Source organism: Embiotoca jacksoni, unplaced genomic scaffold (genome assembly GCF_022577435.1).
Source record: "Embiotoca jacksoni isolate LCO1_2020_lvr unplaced genomic scaffold, fEmbJac1.0.p SCAF_8, whole genome shotgun sequence".
NCBI lineage: Eukaryota > Metazoa > Chordata > Actinopteri > Embiotocidae > Embiotoca > Embiotoca jacksoni.
The window spans coordinates 13,995,967-14,009,706 of NW_027185436.1; the positions used below are offsets into that span (position 1 = coordinate 13,995,967).

Below are 13,740 nucleotides of genomic sequence, written 5' to 3' on the forward strand. Positions count from 1 at the left end.
TATTTACAGACTAGAACAGGCTGTAAAGCTTGGGCCACGTTGTTGTGAGAATATCAACTATAATAACAGATGCTATCATTTATTTTAACAGTCACATTTATCTAAGGCAAGCTTGATTGTTTGAGTTTCTCATTGCATCTCCCATATTTTGTGTCCAGGACCTCCTTCAGCTGCAGTACGAAGGCGTGGCCGTCATGAAGATGTTCGACAAAGCCAAAGTGAACGTCAATTTACTCATCTTCCTCCTGAACAAGAAGTTTTATGGAAAATAAATAAGTGAAGCACAAGGGGTGAGAAAGCAACAGGAGTGGAGGAGGAAACAGATGGTGCCTTTTTACTGTACGGAGTTTGTTTGTTGTCAGAAAACGTGACGGGGTGAAAAACTGTGTTCTGTTTCATCTGCTTATAATTTGATGGATCGCACCAAAATGAAATGTTGTCAACGCCGTTTATCTCTTCTATATTTTTCCATGTGGTGATTGTAAATGTAATATATTTTTAAGAATTAAATTGTAATGGTATTCATGTTTTGTATGTAAAAGACGCAAAGAAACGCGTTACTGTAACCTTGTGTGTTGAAAAAAAAACAACCTGAAAGGGTTTGATGAAAAGTTTGGACGAAACAGGACTGTTCAGAGCAACGTTCCAGCCGGCCTGCCTGGTTTAATGAAATACTGTAGTTTCCCATGTGCCTTTTAATTAACGCGTTTAAAGAAACATGCTTTAATAAATAAAACATTTAAACATTTTAAAAGCTACAACTGATATATTTTTTAATACGTAGCTATTAATGCTTGAACAATGTGCATAATATATTACACCTGTCCAAAATGTCTTCTCTTGGTCGGACATCTATGTCGTCAGTATTTTATTTCTCGTGTCTTTTGCATATTTCTATCGGCATCGTCTTTTTCAGTCGGCCTGCCGACTTCCACTTCTTTGAGGGGAAAAGTATATTTTGGTCTGAAGATCAAAGGTCACTGCCGCATATTATTTCTCTGCAAAGGGGAGGAGATGTTCAGTGAAGAGGAGGCGGAGTGTCCTCACTGGCATAACGTGTTTAATACTTGACAGAGAAACACTTCAGCAACTCTTCTGGCAAACCAATGATTTCATCTCATTTGTAAAATATTTTGATACACAGTAAAGCCATGCTTCACCTGGTCATGGGCTCATTTGTGTTGTTTTCTCTTCAAAGCTCGGCCCTCCCGACCCAAAATGGTAAGTAGCTTTCTTAAACATAAAGTGTTATGTAAAACCTTGAACTCTTCACGTCTCATAACAGATTATAGGGTCGTTTTATATGTCTATAGTTTGCACAGCCTTGAATTCTGCTGCGTTTCAAAATCATTTTATATGACTGATTAAAAAAATAAATGTATGTTTAAGTAGTTTAATTGGACTGTTTATCCCAACACTGCATTGAATTGCTGCTTACATGTTAATGCATCAGGTGTAAATATGATTAAATCAAAATGAGCTGATCATTTTTATGTACTTAAGTAATATTAATAGTTGGAGAATTGGAGTATTTTTTTTCCAGTGCAGTCAGTATAATTACTTGGCGCCACAGGATACATTCTTTTAATACTGGATGTTGCGGATAAGTTCTTATCTATGAAAACAAAGAGAGACACAGTTCTGAAAGTGAGCAATTATAACCAGAATTCTGCATAGCCAGATCAAGTTAAATGAGAGAAATATGCAGTAAAGTTGGGTTACTTAACCCTTTTAAAAGTGTGAGGTAGTCTCCAGTTGAATTCTAATTCTGCTGTGTTTCCTTGCGTGTCTTTAAAGGCTCCATGCCCCTCCCCCGGACATTTTCTGGTCACTTTGTAATGGTCACAGATGAGCCTGCGGACTACATCGACCTCTCTGCGCTGGACATTTTGAAGGATGATGCCGGTTCTGGCTCGGAGTTGGAGCAGGAGCTGGTGAAGAGACGCGGCCACCACGACCACCACGACCCACACCGTCATCCCCACAAGCGCTTCACCGTCTCGCAGGAAACCAAAGCTTTTCTCCAGGGTCGCCTGGCAACGAGCTTTGTCCCGACCGTTTACACCCTCGTCTTCATCATCAGTGTACCCCTCAACCTTGTTGCCATGGTAATGTTTGTGCGTCACATCCGTCCCAGGAAGCCAGCTGTGATCTACATGCTGAACTTGGCTTGTGCTGACCTGCTGTTTGGCCTGCTCCTTCCCTTCAAGATCGCCTACCATTACCATGGCAACAACTGGATCTACGGCCCCTTCATGTGCAGGGTGGTCACCGCGGCGTTCCACTGTAACATGTACTGCTCCGTCCTGCTCGTGATGTGCATCAGCATCGACCGCTTCCTGGCTGTGGTTTACCCGATGAACTCGCTGACATGGCGCAGCCCTCAGACGGCCTCAGCTGTGTGTGCCGCCATGTGGCTGTTATCCCTGGGAGGAGTATTCCCTCTCCTGATCTCGGGGCAGACCATGCATTTATCAGACCTGGGCATCACCACCTGCCACGATGTGCAGGTGGTGGGAAAACTACGAGCCTACTACCTCTACTTCTTCCCCATCTACTCATCAGTGTTCTTCTTCATCCCGCTGTTCTTCACCGTCGTCTGTTACGTACGCATCATTCAGACTCTGGCGGCAGCCAATGTGGAGAACCGCTCCAGGAAGACTCGGGCCGTGGCGATGGCCGCGGTAGTGCTGCTGGTGTTTGTGGTCTGCTTCACCCCCACCAACATCATCCTGATGGTTCACTACGTTCAGCTGGCCCACAAGTCCAGTGACAGCTCCTACCAGGCGTACCTGCTCTCCATCTGCGTAGGCAGCATCAGCTGCTGTCTGGATCCAGTCCTCTATTACTTCGGCTCCTCTCAGTGCCAGAAGCAGGTGGCAGCACTGTTCAGGTGTAGGCGACTGGCGCGGGTGGAGAGCGTCTCGGGAACACACGGCACGAGAACCAGCGAGTGGACAGACAGCAGCGGATCGTGCAAGATGGAGAGTGTGCAGACGGGCCTGGGGAGCCAATACAGCAAGCTGGTGGCTTAAATAAACAGACAGGAGGAGCACAGAAGCTTTTCAAACTTGCGCGCGCACACACACACACACACACACACACACACACACACATCCACGGTATGTCAGAGGAAAGCAAACGCTCGGGAGTGGCTCAAAAATAAATTCCAAAACTCGTTTTGGTGTATAAGAGGAGTGTCCTGTGCCTGGCCGTGTTGGATTTATTTGTACTGGAATTAGCATATTGGATGTATGACAGTTTACATAAATGAAGGATTCGTTTTTATTTTGTATTCGGAAAATATAACCAGCACTGTGACGGCGTGTGATGTGTTGAAGTCATTCCGCAGCCTCCGTCGCTGAACATTTTCAGCCATCTTTTTCAGCTTTTCATATCCTTATTTTCAGTGAATCATGTGAAATAAACTATCTGTGTATCTTTAATAATAGTTTTAATTTCAAAAACATTGCGTGTGATGTAGTAATAACTGCATTATTAAGACAAAAAAACTGCTTTCTACATGATTTCCACATAATGCAAAAACATGTCATCTATTACAGTTTTCTGAAAGTACATAAGTAAGTTGAATCATTCATGAAACCAAAGTAAATGTGTGTAAAGTCAAGATAATTCAGTGAAAACAAATAACATTATATGCATGTTTTCTTTGCACAAATGTTGTCATGTGTCTCTTTTTTTTTTTTCTTTTTTTTATAGCAGCTCACTCTGTACTCTCTTTGTCATCGGGGCACAGCTCTGAAACACAGAAGAAAAAAAAAGGACAAACTTTGAGACAAGAACAGACAGAAGAAAATACGACAGATTCCCTGAGCAGGATGGACAATATTGGCTCCATTTTCTCACCATGTGCATCGTACGTCCTGGAATTAATCCAGAAATCATGCATTTTTCTGTATGAAAACATAATGTGAGACCAATGAGTCCTTTTACAAACAGACTCTAAAAACATTTGACCAGAGGGCCAAAGTTTATCACCATTTCCCTTTACATAAAACGTACAATTTCCTCTTTTTTTTTTTTTTTTTTTTTTTTTTTTTTTTTTTTTATAGTTTAAAACATTTTGCAGATCTTGCCTTAACTTAAGGCTCTTGCACAGGATCGCACCTCCCCCACTGAGTGTGTTCATAAATTCAGAGGGACAGTAGTGGCAGGGCAACAACCACAGGGAACTGTGTTGTTGAGCAGTAGACTGCTGTCCCTACTGAGTAGGCTACTATTTACCTAACCCTTCAAACAGAAACTTACAATGTGGCTTAGAGCACATCAAACTTGCGGTCATGTGTAATCTTATTAATGACCTTATCTTTGGCACTCCTTTTACATTCTCTCATTGTTCATGTGCTATTGTATCTATTGTAGTGTACTGTGCTGCACTGTAGTGCTTGCTGAAGCTTTGTTTTGATGACATCAGGTCACCAATCTGTAAGAACCTGCTCGGGAAGAAGGATGACAACTGGCCCATTATCTAACTCTGGCTCACTTACATTAATGTGCAGGGTCCCTGGCAAAGAAAATCAATAAACGTATGATACTTCACGATGCAATATCTCCACCTTGTGGCAATTTGTGTAAGTTGCTGTGTCCAGTAAAGGTCTTTAGTCACATTGTTTTGAGATACAGCCATCGCGGGTTACTGAGTAGTTCTTGACCTGTTTTGCCGTCGTAGCTGTGCAAGTTCTCTGGGAAGTTTAGGCACCCGACTTGTTTCTTGAAAACTTCAACATCGTCGGGGTCTATTTTTCCTGTCCTTGCTGTGAAGCAGAAGGGAAAATTCAAAAGTAAGCATGCGAGTTTAAAGTGTGTGGAATGTGTGACTAAGGTCAGGACTTACTGAACTGCAGGATGTATCTACCAGTGATGTCCCCATTTCGAAAGGTGTCTGTCCACAGCAGACAGTCAGAGCAGGTCTGCAGGATGTGTCCTTTGTGGTCCGACAGATTTTCTTTAAAAGCAGAAAGACTGATTAGCGTACAACATCCTTATGTTTGTCACAGTCTGAAGAACAACTGTCTGCCTTGCATTTGTCTGCACGTCGCTGTGTGTCTCACTTACTGCGAAATGTGGTCGCAAGTCCTGACACTGTTGCATTTACCTCCCCCAAAATACACCGGTCACTGAGAAACGAGAGGTTGCGACAGAATTTGGTTCGTGATCTTCAAATGTCATATTCTGTCTAAAAATATCAACTTTTTTCACAACACAGTGAGACAAACTTGTATATGTGAGTCTGTGTAACATATTTAGATAATGACCCAACTCACAAGCAACGATCTCCCCATCGTAATGTCAAAATTTGACTGTTAGAAGTGGGAGACAAGTCTACCCAGGAGCTTTTCAGAGCCTCCAGTGCATTGTGGTACGACTTGGGGTCACCGGCTCCCACGACGTACACCCATTTTCCAAATACCTCGATGCAAAAAAGATGGAACTCTTATCTCACGACGTGGATGGACACGCTGTTTTAAATAAACTCGGGCAACATTGGAGTAAATAAGACAGAACAAAGGATCATAAGCACAACTTACCAGTTTAGGGTCTTCCGGCATGAAAGGTTTGATCAGGTCCTTACAGTCCGGTGCAGATGCAGCGCTGAGGGATGTGAGAGCCAACAGAATTACAACAACAGGCAGACCCATGGTCAGAAAGAGGACGCTGCCGAACCTGCAACTGCAAAACTTCTAATGCTGATTAATTTTCCCTCTGGGCTTTCAAACAAAAGAAGCTGTTGTGCAAGTGCTAAAACGGGGGAGGAGGGGTGTGTGTGTGTGTGGGTGTGGGTGTGTGTGTGTGTGGGGGGGGTTCTTTGGGTCAGCACTGAAAGACGGTCCTCTGTTGCCCACACCGCTGCTCCTGAATAAACTCCGGCAAAATGCCACGAGTTGTCCTGGACCGTGGAAATCTTTAGAAAGGGGACCCTGAAGCAGCTTTTAATCAGTAGAACGACGGTTGTTTCTCTGCGGGACAGTGTGGACTCCTTGTGGCAGCAGTTTTTTGTCTCTCCCCATGACAGCGACGTTGCCTGGCAACAGCCTTTGTTTGTGTTTCAGAGAACAGAGGTGAATTTCAAAGGAGCTGTCGTGGTTTTAATGAAGCACGTAGTCTTATCACGTGTCTGGCAACTTTCTTTTCTTTTGAAAGATGAAGACATGTTCGTGCCCGACACTTTAATTCTGAATAAGTGCAGAAATAAATGACAACAGCACAACAGAAGAAGAGCTAAGTTTTTATTTACCACACACAACCAGTGGAAATAGTTACTTACAAATATTACTAAACGGATTTAAATGTGGCATTTAGATGGATTTATAAGCCGCCAGACTTGAGACTTCAGACCAAAACTAAAATGACTACACCTTGCTGACCTTAGACCTAATATGACATGACATTAGCAGGCCTTGAACTCTGTTGCTACTGGAACTGTCATGACAACAAATGAAAAATTACTCAACAGCACAACATTCAGGTCACATCACAAAACTATTTTGTCCGTGCTAAGTTGGATTTGTTAAGGTTGTTTGCATTTCTGAGCACTGCTTTACTTTGTAGTAGGCTGAGTCACGGCCGCAGTGTCATTCGTATTCTCTGGAGAAGGTGAGACTTGCCTGTCATCTGGACACAGATCTGAAATAGGAGGAAATGATGGCCATTTACTTGATAATTGCTTTGGATGCTGGGAAGATGCGGAGCTGAAATTAAGGCTGACCTGTGCCTCCAAAGTAGTACTCTGGGAGGAAGTTGAGACATTCTGCCTGCTTCTTGAAGGTGTCCAGCTCAGAAGGCTCCAGACTGCCGGTCCGTGCTTTAAAAGAGGGGCCAGAGAAAGCCGGGGGGGTGGGAACAAAAAGTAGAAAGACATTTAAAGTAGCATCTCAAAGTATTGGACGGTGTATTGTTACTCAAATGATTGATGGAGGTTTAAAAAAAAAAAGAAAAACAACAACTTACTAAACAGGAAAAAGTATCGTCCCTTTGACTTGCCGTCAGGGAGGAAAGTTGTGTCTTCAGACAGGAGGCAGTCACTGCAGGTCTCATAGTACTTCCCATCATGATATGAAGTGTGACCATTGATGTTAACTGTGAAACATCAAGGAAAGTAACTTCCACATGGATCTTGAAGTACCCATAATACTGATAGTAACCTCTGAAGATTAAAAGAAGGGCAAAAAAAAAAAATACCAAAAAGGTATAAAATATTCAGATATTAGGAGCCCTGCATGACTGTTTTCTTAGGAAATCCACCTACAGCTTGGTAACAAGATTTGGCTGCATGCATCACCCACATCACAGAGAGACATGGTGAGTCAGGGTGTAAACAGAAAAGCAATATAGTCAGGATTTTGACACATACAAGTGGTGTGACTGGTCATTCCTGAGATGGTGCCGTTGGCTACACCCTGCAGGCATTTGTCTTCATTTCTGGGATGAGAGAAAAGGAACAACAATCGGCGTCAGCCCTTTAATATCATTTGTAAGTGCGACAAAAACTGAACATGTGTCCTTACAGGCGGTCGGCCCAGTAGATGGTCATGACTGTGGTGTCCGAGGAAGCCGACAGTTCCAACCAGGAGCTGTTCAATGTCACAAGGTCGTTTTTCAGGCCAGGCTGATCCCACGACCCCACGTGAAGCACCCACTTTCCATAGATCTGCCACCCACACAGGCAAAAGATCCACACAACTCATGACTGGACTATTTGTGTTAGAGAGGGATCAGACTTTATTTCCCAGTACAATACAACAGTGTCTGATGGAGGTAGGAATAAAGTTTTATATATATATATATATATATATATATATATATATATATATATATTTAGCTTGCAATCATTGTTTTACTACTTTAAAAAAAGAGATACAAAGTTCATTTGTGATCTTGAAAACTGTTTTTGAACGCCAAAAAAAAAACGGTCCAAAAATGTTGAAGCCAGAGAAAGATAGTCCTCAAAATGTCCTTTAAAGGACAAGTGGAAGAAAGAAAGTGGAAACAATCTTATCCCATGGCAACTGGGAAACTTCATCTGCTGAGGCGTTTGCTTGCAGCATGAGGGGGGGGATTATTTTAATTACTTAACACTTGTTTATTTCCAACTCGGATAGTTTATTTGTTAGTGATTGCAAGTTAATTAGAAATTGAAATTTCAACTAAAAATCTAAAGTTTCTTGATAAAAGCACATAAAATAACTTTACATTAGGTACGGTAGAGACAAGCTGCATTCATGTGCGCAGGTAACTAGATGTGCTGGAGATTTACTGATGTAAAACTAACACCTCCACAGATGCATCAGTGCAGTAGGTTGCAGTAGGTTTAGTTGTTAACAGGTTTAGTTATTTTTAACAACACTGGAGCAAATTTTAATTGAAAATATCACCAAAACTAAAGTCAGACATTTTAGGTATATGAACACACTTCAGTTTGCTCCGAGCTCAGTCGCACACGACCGGCCCATAACAAATGATCACTGATACTCACAGGACTGTGGCTGTCCAGTACCAGAGGCTTCACCAACTCTTTACAGTCCAGTTCAGATGCGGCACTCAGGGAGGTGAAAGCCAGCAGAGCAACAACCAGCTGTGCAGCCATGGCTCAAGACAGCAGGCAGCCAGAGAGCAACACTAATGTCAGGATCCCGCCAGCTAGAGACTCCTCAAAGGAACTGGGAGAAGTGTTCGGTAACAGTGGGCCGGGCCACACACACACACACACACACACACACACACACACACACACACCCTCTGGGTAAGATGTGTTTTCACTTTTCACATCCAGTGTGTTTTCACATCCAGTCAACTGGGCTTGTGTCCTAGTTATCTCGTTACATAATGGCCATCTGGCAGAGTCTGAATACCAAGACTAGGGGGCGTTTCAATGTGAACGCCTTCTTGCACAGACACACACACACACACACACACACATACACACACACACACACACACACACACACACACACACACACACACACACACACACACACATTCACAGAATAGCAGAAGAATAAAAAGAAAGACACAAACAGAGAAGTATCTCCAACTCCTCATTTCTCATTTCAGTAACAGCAATGGCTTCAAAACATTTGGGTTTGCTATTTGGGAAAACGTTCTGCCATGTGGGGTGGAGACCAAGGATGGCAATCAAATGGCCATTTCCCAGACAGGGACGTGGGTGACACTTTGGTAGCCAAATGGGAACACAACTGACTTTTCGATTGGCAAAGAGGAACTCGGTCTTCGGTCACCGAATGGGAACATAACTGATAATTGAGTGTCAAATAGGAACTCTAACTTTATGCTAATTGGGCCTAAAACTGCCATGCTGACTACTCTGACCAAGTGAGTCAAGTTCAGAAGGTGTGTCCAAATGGCACCTTTTCAAATGCTCACATTTTCTCAGACAATAACTCGAATTGGCTGAAAGCTGGACCGAATGTCCCAACTTGGAACCCAGAGCCTATGACGCACACACTCCATAGACTTGATGGGATGCTAACTTCTTTCAGGAGCATCCGTTCAATGGGGAACCAGGTCAGCTGCGTACAGCAGTCTCTATTGTAATACATACAAGAATATCAATTCCATACCAACACATCAATAACAAGTCTGAATTTGGGGTTTTGACAGTCATCCCGTTCAAAGCATTTCCAAATGGCAAGATATTACGGCAATTTATCATTTCCTAATAAAATGCCATTTGGAAATGCTGGTTTCCAAGTTGTCACCTTGAATGGCATAAAAATGTCCAAATTGCACTCACTGACGTGGAAAATCCAGCTCGTACATTCAAAGTATTTTCAAATATCAAGATATTAGAAAATAACTAAAATCTACTATTTGGAAAACCTCTTAACGGGATGACCAGGCTTCCCAGTAGTCAACCTGAGTCAAAGAAAAGTTCACAAATAGCACCTCAAGTGGCAGAAATGTTCCCAATGACACCCCAAGCAGCAATTCTCAAATTACCTTCCCCCAAAACAACTTTGAACCATGGTGGTCGGGACTTGCTCACTCGCTAGTCCTTTAAAGGAGAACCAGGACGAGGAGTAGAGCCTGTGTGTGATGCATCTGCACTTTAACATGTAACTACACCACCTGTTTGGGGGTATGACAACTGCGACTTTTTTTTTTTTTTTTTTTTTTACTTGACTCATGCCCGGGGTACTCTGGCAGAGAACCAGCAGGAGGAGGGGGCATCAGTAAAGCCCATCCTCGCTGCAAGCACACTCTCCCCGTGTTGTGTAACCACACCACCTGCCCAGGGTTCGATGGTTAGTACTTACATTTTGACATTCAGCATTCTTTTGAACCGAGTCAGGTTTCCCAAATGTAAACCCACACCCTGCCCCCGACGAGTTATAATCTGTGTGTGATCCTTGATTCATGATGTCTTGTCTTCTTCCCTCAGGTGTGTCTGCACTGGTCTGATTGAGTTGAAACCAATTAAGAAGGGGGAGAAACCTCGGTTCACTGTCTTACACCTTCAGGCCACTGCAGCAGTTTTTGTTTTGTGACTGATTAATTAAGGTTACAGAGAAGACACCAGATTCAACGACCCTTTGTTGGCCGATCTGAGTGACTTCCCTTTTTTTAATTAATTTTGATGGGCCATCAGGTTTCTCTTGTTGTCAATGTTTACTGTGGTTATTTTCTATTGAATTACGTTTAGTGAGAGGAATATTTTTGCTGCAACTACTTGACTCTTGGTTATGTTGGACCTCTTTTGCAGAAAGCCTTTTTGGGATTGTGACACACTCCACATGGAGTGCCAGTGCTGTCTTACATAACATGCAAGACTAATTCCCCGTGGAAACAGTTCAGAGATTTATTGTTCTGTTTTTTTTTTTTTTGCTAGAGGGAACACATCATTACTAATCACAATGGTAATACTTTATTTTGCTGGAAATTCTTTTGGCTACATAATCAAATAGTCCCTCAGAGAGATAGTGTTGAGATGTGATTAAAAGCATGCCTGGTTAAATTATGAATGAAAAAGGGTATAAATCTGCTTTTTCCATTCAGGCAAAACAAATGGCGCAACAGCTGTTTTCCAAAATGTTACAAACTGTTGCCCTGGACAACATGAAAACACTAGTATTGATTAAGAACAGGAATGCATGAAACAATCAGCTTGTCCACAATCCCGCTTACCATCTCTGACTCCCAAAAACAGTTGCGGTAACAAATCCCCTACTTTGTTTCAGACTAGCCTGAAAGTACAAGTAGATTGTTTTAATGCCAAACATCAGCATGCAAACACACAATGTCATTATGATTTAATAAAAAAAAAAGTTGTTCTCTCCACATTTGACAGGACATCAGGGAACTTGAACTCATTGTTCTTTCTTTGTTGCATCTGTGTCAGCCTCCTTCTCATCAGGACACAGGTCTGAAACACAGGAAGAAAATCTAGTTGAGAAATCCTTTGTTAAATTAGGCACACTGGTTACTGTTGAGTGTATAGATGGAGAGATGGAGAGCGATAGCAGGGCAGCATACCTGTGTTTGTTCCAAAGTGTAACTCTTCTGGAAAGTTGAGGCACTTGGCCTGTTTCTTGAATTTGTCTTGATGAGAAGCATCCAAGGTTCCAGACTTTGCTGGAGAGCAGAGAGAGGGAGAGAGGTTAAAAAAACAAAACATCTGCAGTTTGAAATAAATTGATTTCATGGAGTACTAAATTTCTAACATTTTTTGCTCGAGAAAAGCCGTTTAACAGTTAAAGGTAAACTCACTGAAAAGGTAGAGGTTTCTCCTTTCTTTAGTTTGCCCATTTTCCTCCGATACCGACTGGTCTGTCCACAGGAGGCAGTCAGGGCATGTCACCAGATGCCTTCCAATATGGTCATGAGTCGAGGCGTTAAAAGAAACTGTAGACACAGAACAGAAGGTCTTATGCATTTGAAACCTCGATAGATAAACCAGAAATACCAATATTATACTTCACTTACATGTCACCTTGGTTAAATTTGTAGAGAAAATGAAGTTGACAGCTCCTTGAAAACATTTTCCATCTCTTGAAAGGAAAAGTAAATATAATAAGCACATAAAAAAAAATTAAGAACCAGTTACTTTGTACACTGTCTGGAAGCCTTCAAAGTCTTAACAGTCACAATCAAAAGATCTCCAATTACATTTTGTCTCCGTAGCGCATGGTCATTTCATTGCTACCAGGTATGGGTGCGATATCCAACCAGGAGCTGTGGATAGCTCTAAGTGCGTTCCGGGCAATTTCATTGTCTGATGTTCCTGCGTGGAATATCCATTTCCCACAAATCTAGACAGAAATGAGCAAAATTAAAATCCATTCTCAAATTTTTTTTACACAGATCTGACAATCATGTGGAGTAGCCTTTGAGATACAGTTACAGTGATCAGTCTTCAAATTACGAACAATACATTTTACAGGTACCATTAATTAAGACATGTTATTGTCTGAATGTAGGTTCAGGTCAGCCTAAAAAAGGAACTGTCACAGTGAGCTTTGAGTCACCTACTTTTTTTTTTATTGTGGTGGTGTTTTGAAGGGATTCTGCGAAACTCAGACGTAAGATGTAAAACAGTGACTCTTCAACCAACACTACAACTGAAAATTCAAACGTTTTAATTGCAGTCATATTAGGTTACTTATTTATTTTTATTTTTTTCCTTTTAGCTCATGGCTGTAGTTCTCAAATCCCAGATACTGGAGTTTCAAGAAGGCACAACAATGTGAAAACACAAAAATAAAAACTGCAGCAATTGGTGTACAAATTCTGTTTGTGAGTTAGGTTAGGCTAATGCATGCAAAACCACAAATGTGGCCTCCCAGTGTTGAGGACTTCATACCTTGGTTGGATCCACCTCAGTTTTAACCAGGTCTTCACAGTCTGGATCAGATGCAGCAGTAAGCGTAAAGAGCCCCAGCAAAGCTAAACAAAACTGAACAGGCATGATTATAAGTCAAATGGCTGTCTGCTTGCTGCCACTGCGAGATCAGGACAAGTGAAGTCTTGCAACGAGTCTGGTGTGAGGCTAGGCAGAGGAAGATTTATATAAGAGATGGTGGGGGAGGAGATTCTGGGGAGACAGCTTTCAGCCACATGTGTGGAGAACAGGCGTGTGTAATTTATGACTCATAATGCTGCACACAAGAACTGTGTTCGTTTTTAAATGTGTGAAAGATATTTGTGTGCTGTTGATTCATTTAAGAGTTAGGTACATTTTATTTAGAAAATCTGTGACGTGGAAAGAGAGTGAGTTCCGCCACCTGGTGGGTGCTGTGTGGCGCGGAGAGAGACGTGTTTTCTGTCCTTCAAACTTGAACATGGCTTTCAGTGGAGTGCTAAAAAAAAGAAAGAAAAGAAAACCGTGATAATTTACAGTCAGAACGGACGGTCTCTGTTGAAAAAAAACAACCTACTGGGACTTTTCTCAGTGAGTTTGAATTGTCTCTGAATAAGAGGTAGTTTGATTCTCAAGGAAATACCGTGGAGTTAAATTCTGGCGGTGATACGCCAACAGCTGGCGCCGCCAACTAAGCAAGTTACATGTGAAATTGTACATGCCTGGTCGTCTATGAGTTGTAGTTAGCCTGCTGTAACATTGTGTGCAAGTAATGCAGGTTATATAAATTTTGTAGAGGGTGTGTGTGTTTCATCACCGAGTCTGCGCAATGCAATGCGCTGAAAAAAGATTTTTCTCTATAGTCGCTCGGTGGCGCGGTGTAGCTGCCATTTTGAGGCTTCGGG

The 13,740-nt window shown here is 42.2% G+C and overlaps 4 protein-coding genes across 5 annotated transcripts in view; 2 read left to right on the forward strand and 2 right to left on the reverse strand.

Moving 5' to 3' along the window:
* The window catches only part of iqgap2 (IQ motif containing GTPase activating protein 2), a 34,890-nt gene extending 33,726 nt beyond the window's left edge, over positions 1 to 1,164 (forward strand). For both annotated transcript variants that reach the window (XM_069178168.1, XM_069178169.1), the window contains one exon: positions 159 to 1,164. In XM_069178168.1, coding sequence (XP_069034269.1) covers positions 159 to 272 — 114 coding nt within the window. In that variant the 3' untranslated portion in view covers positions 273 to 1,164. The remainder of the gene's footprint in view (positions 1 to 158) is intronic.
* On the forward strand, positions 1,146 to 3,180 carry f2r (coagulation factor II (thrombin) receptor). Its single transcript, XM_069178171.1, has 2 exons — positions 1,146 to 1,221; positions 1,798 to 3,180. Exons 1-2 carry the CDS (start codon positions 1,152 to 1,154, stop codon positions 3,033 to 3,035), a joined length of 1,308 nt encoding a protein of 435 aa, XP_069034272.1. The 5' UTR covers positions 1,146 to 1,151; the 3' UTR covers positions 3,036 to 3,180.
* A 3,054-nt stretch (positions 3,181 to 6,234) lies between these two features.
* On the reverse strand, positions 6,235 to 8,712 carry LOC138215981 (saxitoxin and tetrodotoxin-binding protein 1-like). Its single transcript, XM_069178523.1, has 6 exons — positions 8,495 to 8,712; positions 7,527 to 7,669; positions 7,373 to 7,440; positions 6,970 to 7,098; positions 6,728 to 6,823; positions 6,235 to 6,645 (listed from the first exon to the last, which is right to left on the reverse strand). The coding sequence occupies exons 1-6, from the start codon at positions 8,603 to 8,605 to the stop codon at positions 6,560 to 6,562; spliced, it is 633 nt and encodes a 210-aa protein (XP_069034624.1). The 5' UTR covers positions 8,606 to 8,712; the 3' UTR covers positions 6,235 to 6,559.
* A 2,175-nt stretch (positions 8,713 to 10,887) lies between these two features.
* On the reverse strand, positions 10,888 to 13,019 carry LOC138215983 (uncharacterized). The gene is made up of 6 exons (XM_069178524.1): positions 12,839 to 13,019; positions 12,145 to 12,287; positions 11,962 to 12,026; positions 11,746 to 11,880; positions 11,512 to 11,610; positions 10,888 to 11,401 (listed from the first exon to the last, which is right to left on the reverse strand). The coding sequence occupies exons 1-6, from the start codon at positions 12,941 to 12,943 to the stop codon at positions 11,346 to 11,348; spliced, it is 603 nt and encodes a 200-aa protein (XP_069034625.1). The 5' UTR covers positions 12,944 to 13,019; the 3' UTR covers positions 10,888 to 11,345.
* Positions 13,020 to 13,740: the final 721 nt, after the last annotated feature.

Excerpts from the sequence above, each read along its gene's own strand:
- f2r (XM_069178171.1), top strand. The coding sequence starts at position 1,152 with ATGCTTCACCTGGTCATGGGCTCATTTGTGTTGTTTTCTCTTCAAAGC. Across the intron at positions 1,222-1,797 it reads GGCCCTCCCGACCCAAAATG|GCTCCATGCCCCTCCCCCGG; the intron begins GTAAGTAGCTTT and ends GTGTCTTTAAAG.
- LOC138215981 (XM_069178523.1), bottom strand. The coding sequence starts at position 8,605 with ATGGCTGCACAGCTGGTTGTTGCTCTGCTGGCTTTCACCTCCCTGAGT. Across the intron at positions 7,441-7,526 it reads ATCTACTGGGCCGACCGCCT|AAATGAAGACAAATGCCTGC; the intron begins GTAAGGACACAT and ends CTCTCATCCCAG. Across the intron at positions 6,646-6,727 it reads GTACTACTTTGGAGGCACAG|ATCTGTGTCCAGATGACAGG; the intron begins GTCAGCCTTAAT and ends CTCCTATTTCAG.
- LOC138215983 (XM_069178524.1), bottom strand. The coding sequence starts at position 12,943 with ATGCCTGTTCAGTTTTGTTTAGCTTTGCTGGGGCTCTTTACGCTTACT. Across the intron at positions 12,027-12,144 it reads ATGCGCTACGGAGACAAAAT|AGATGGAAAATGTTTTCAAG; the intron begins GTAATTGGAGAT and ends TTTCCTTTCAAG. Across the intron at positions 11,402-11,511 it reads ACACTTTGGAACAAACACAG|ACCTGTGTCCTGATGAGAAG; the intron begins GTATGCTGCCCT and ends CCTGTGTTTCAG.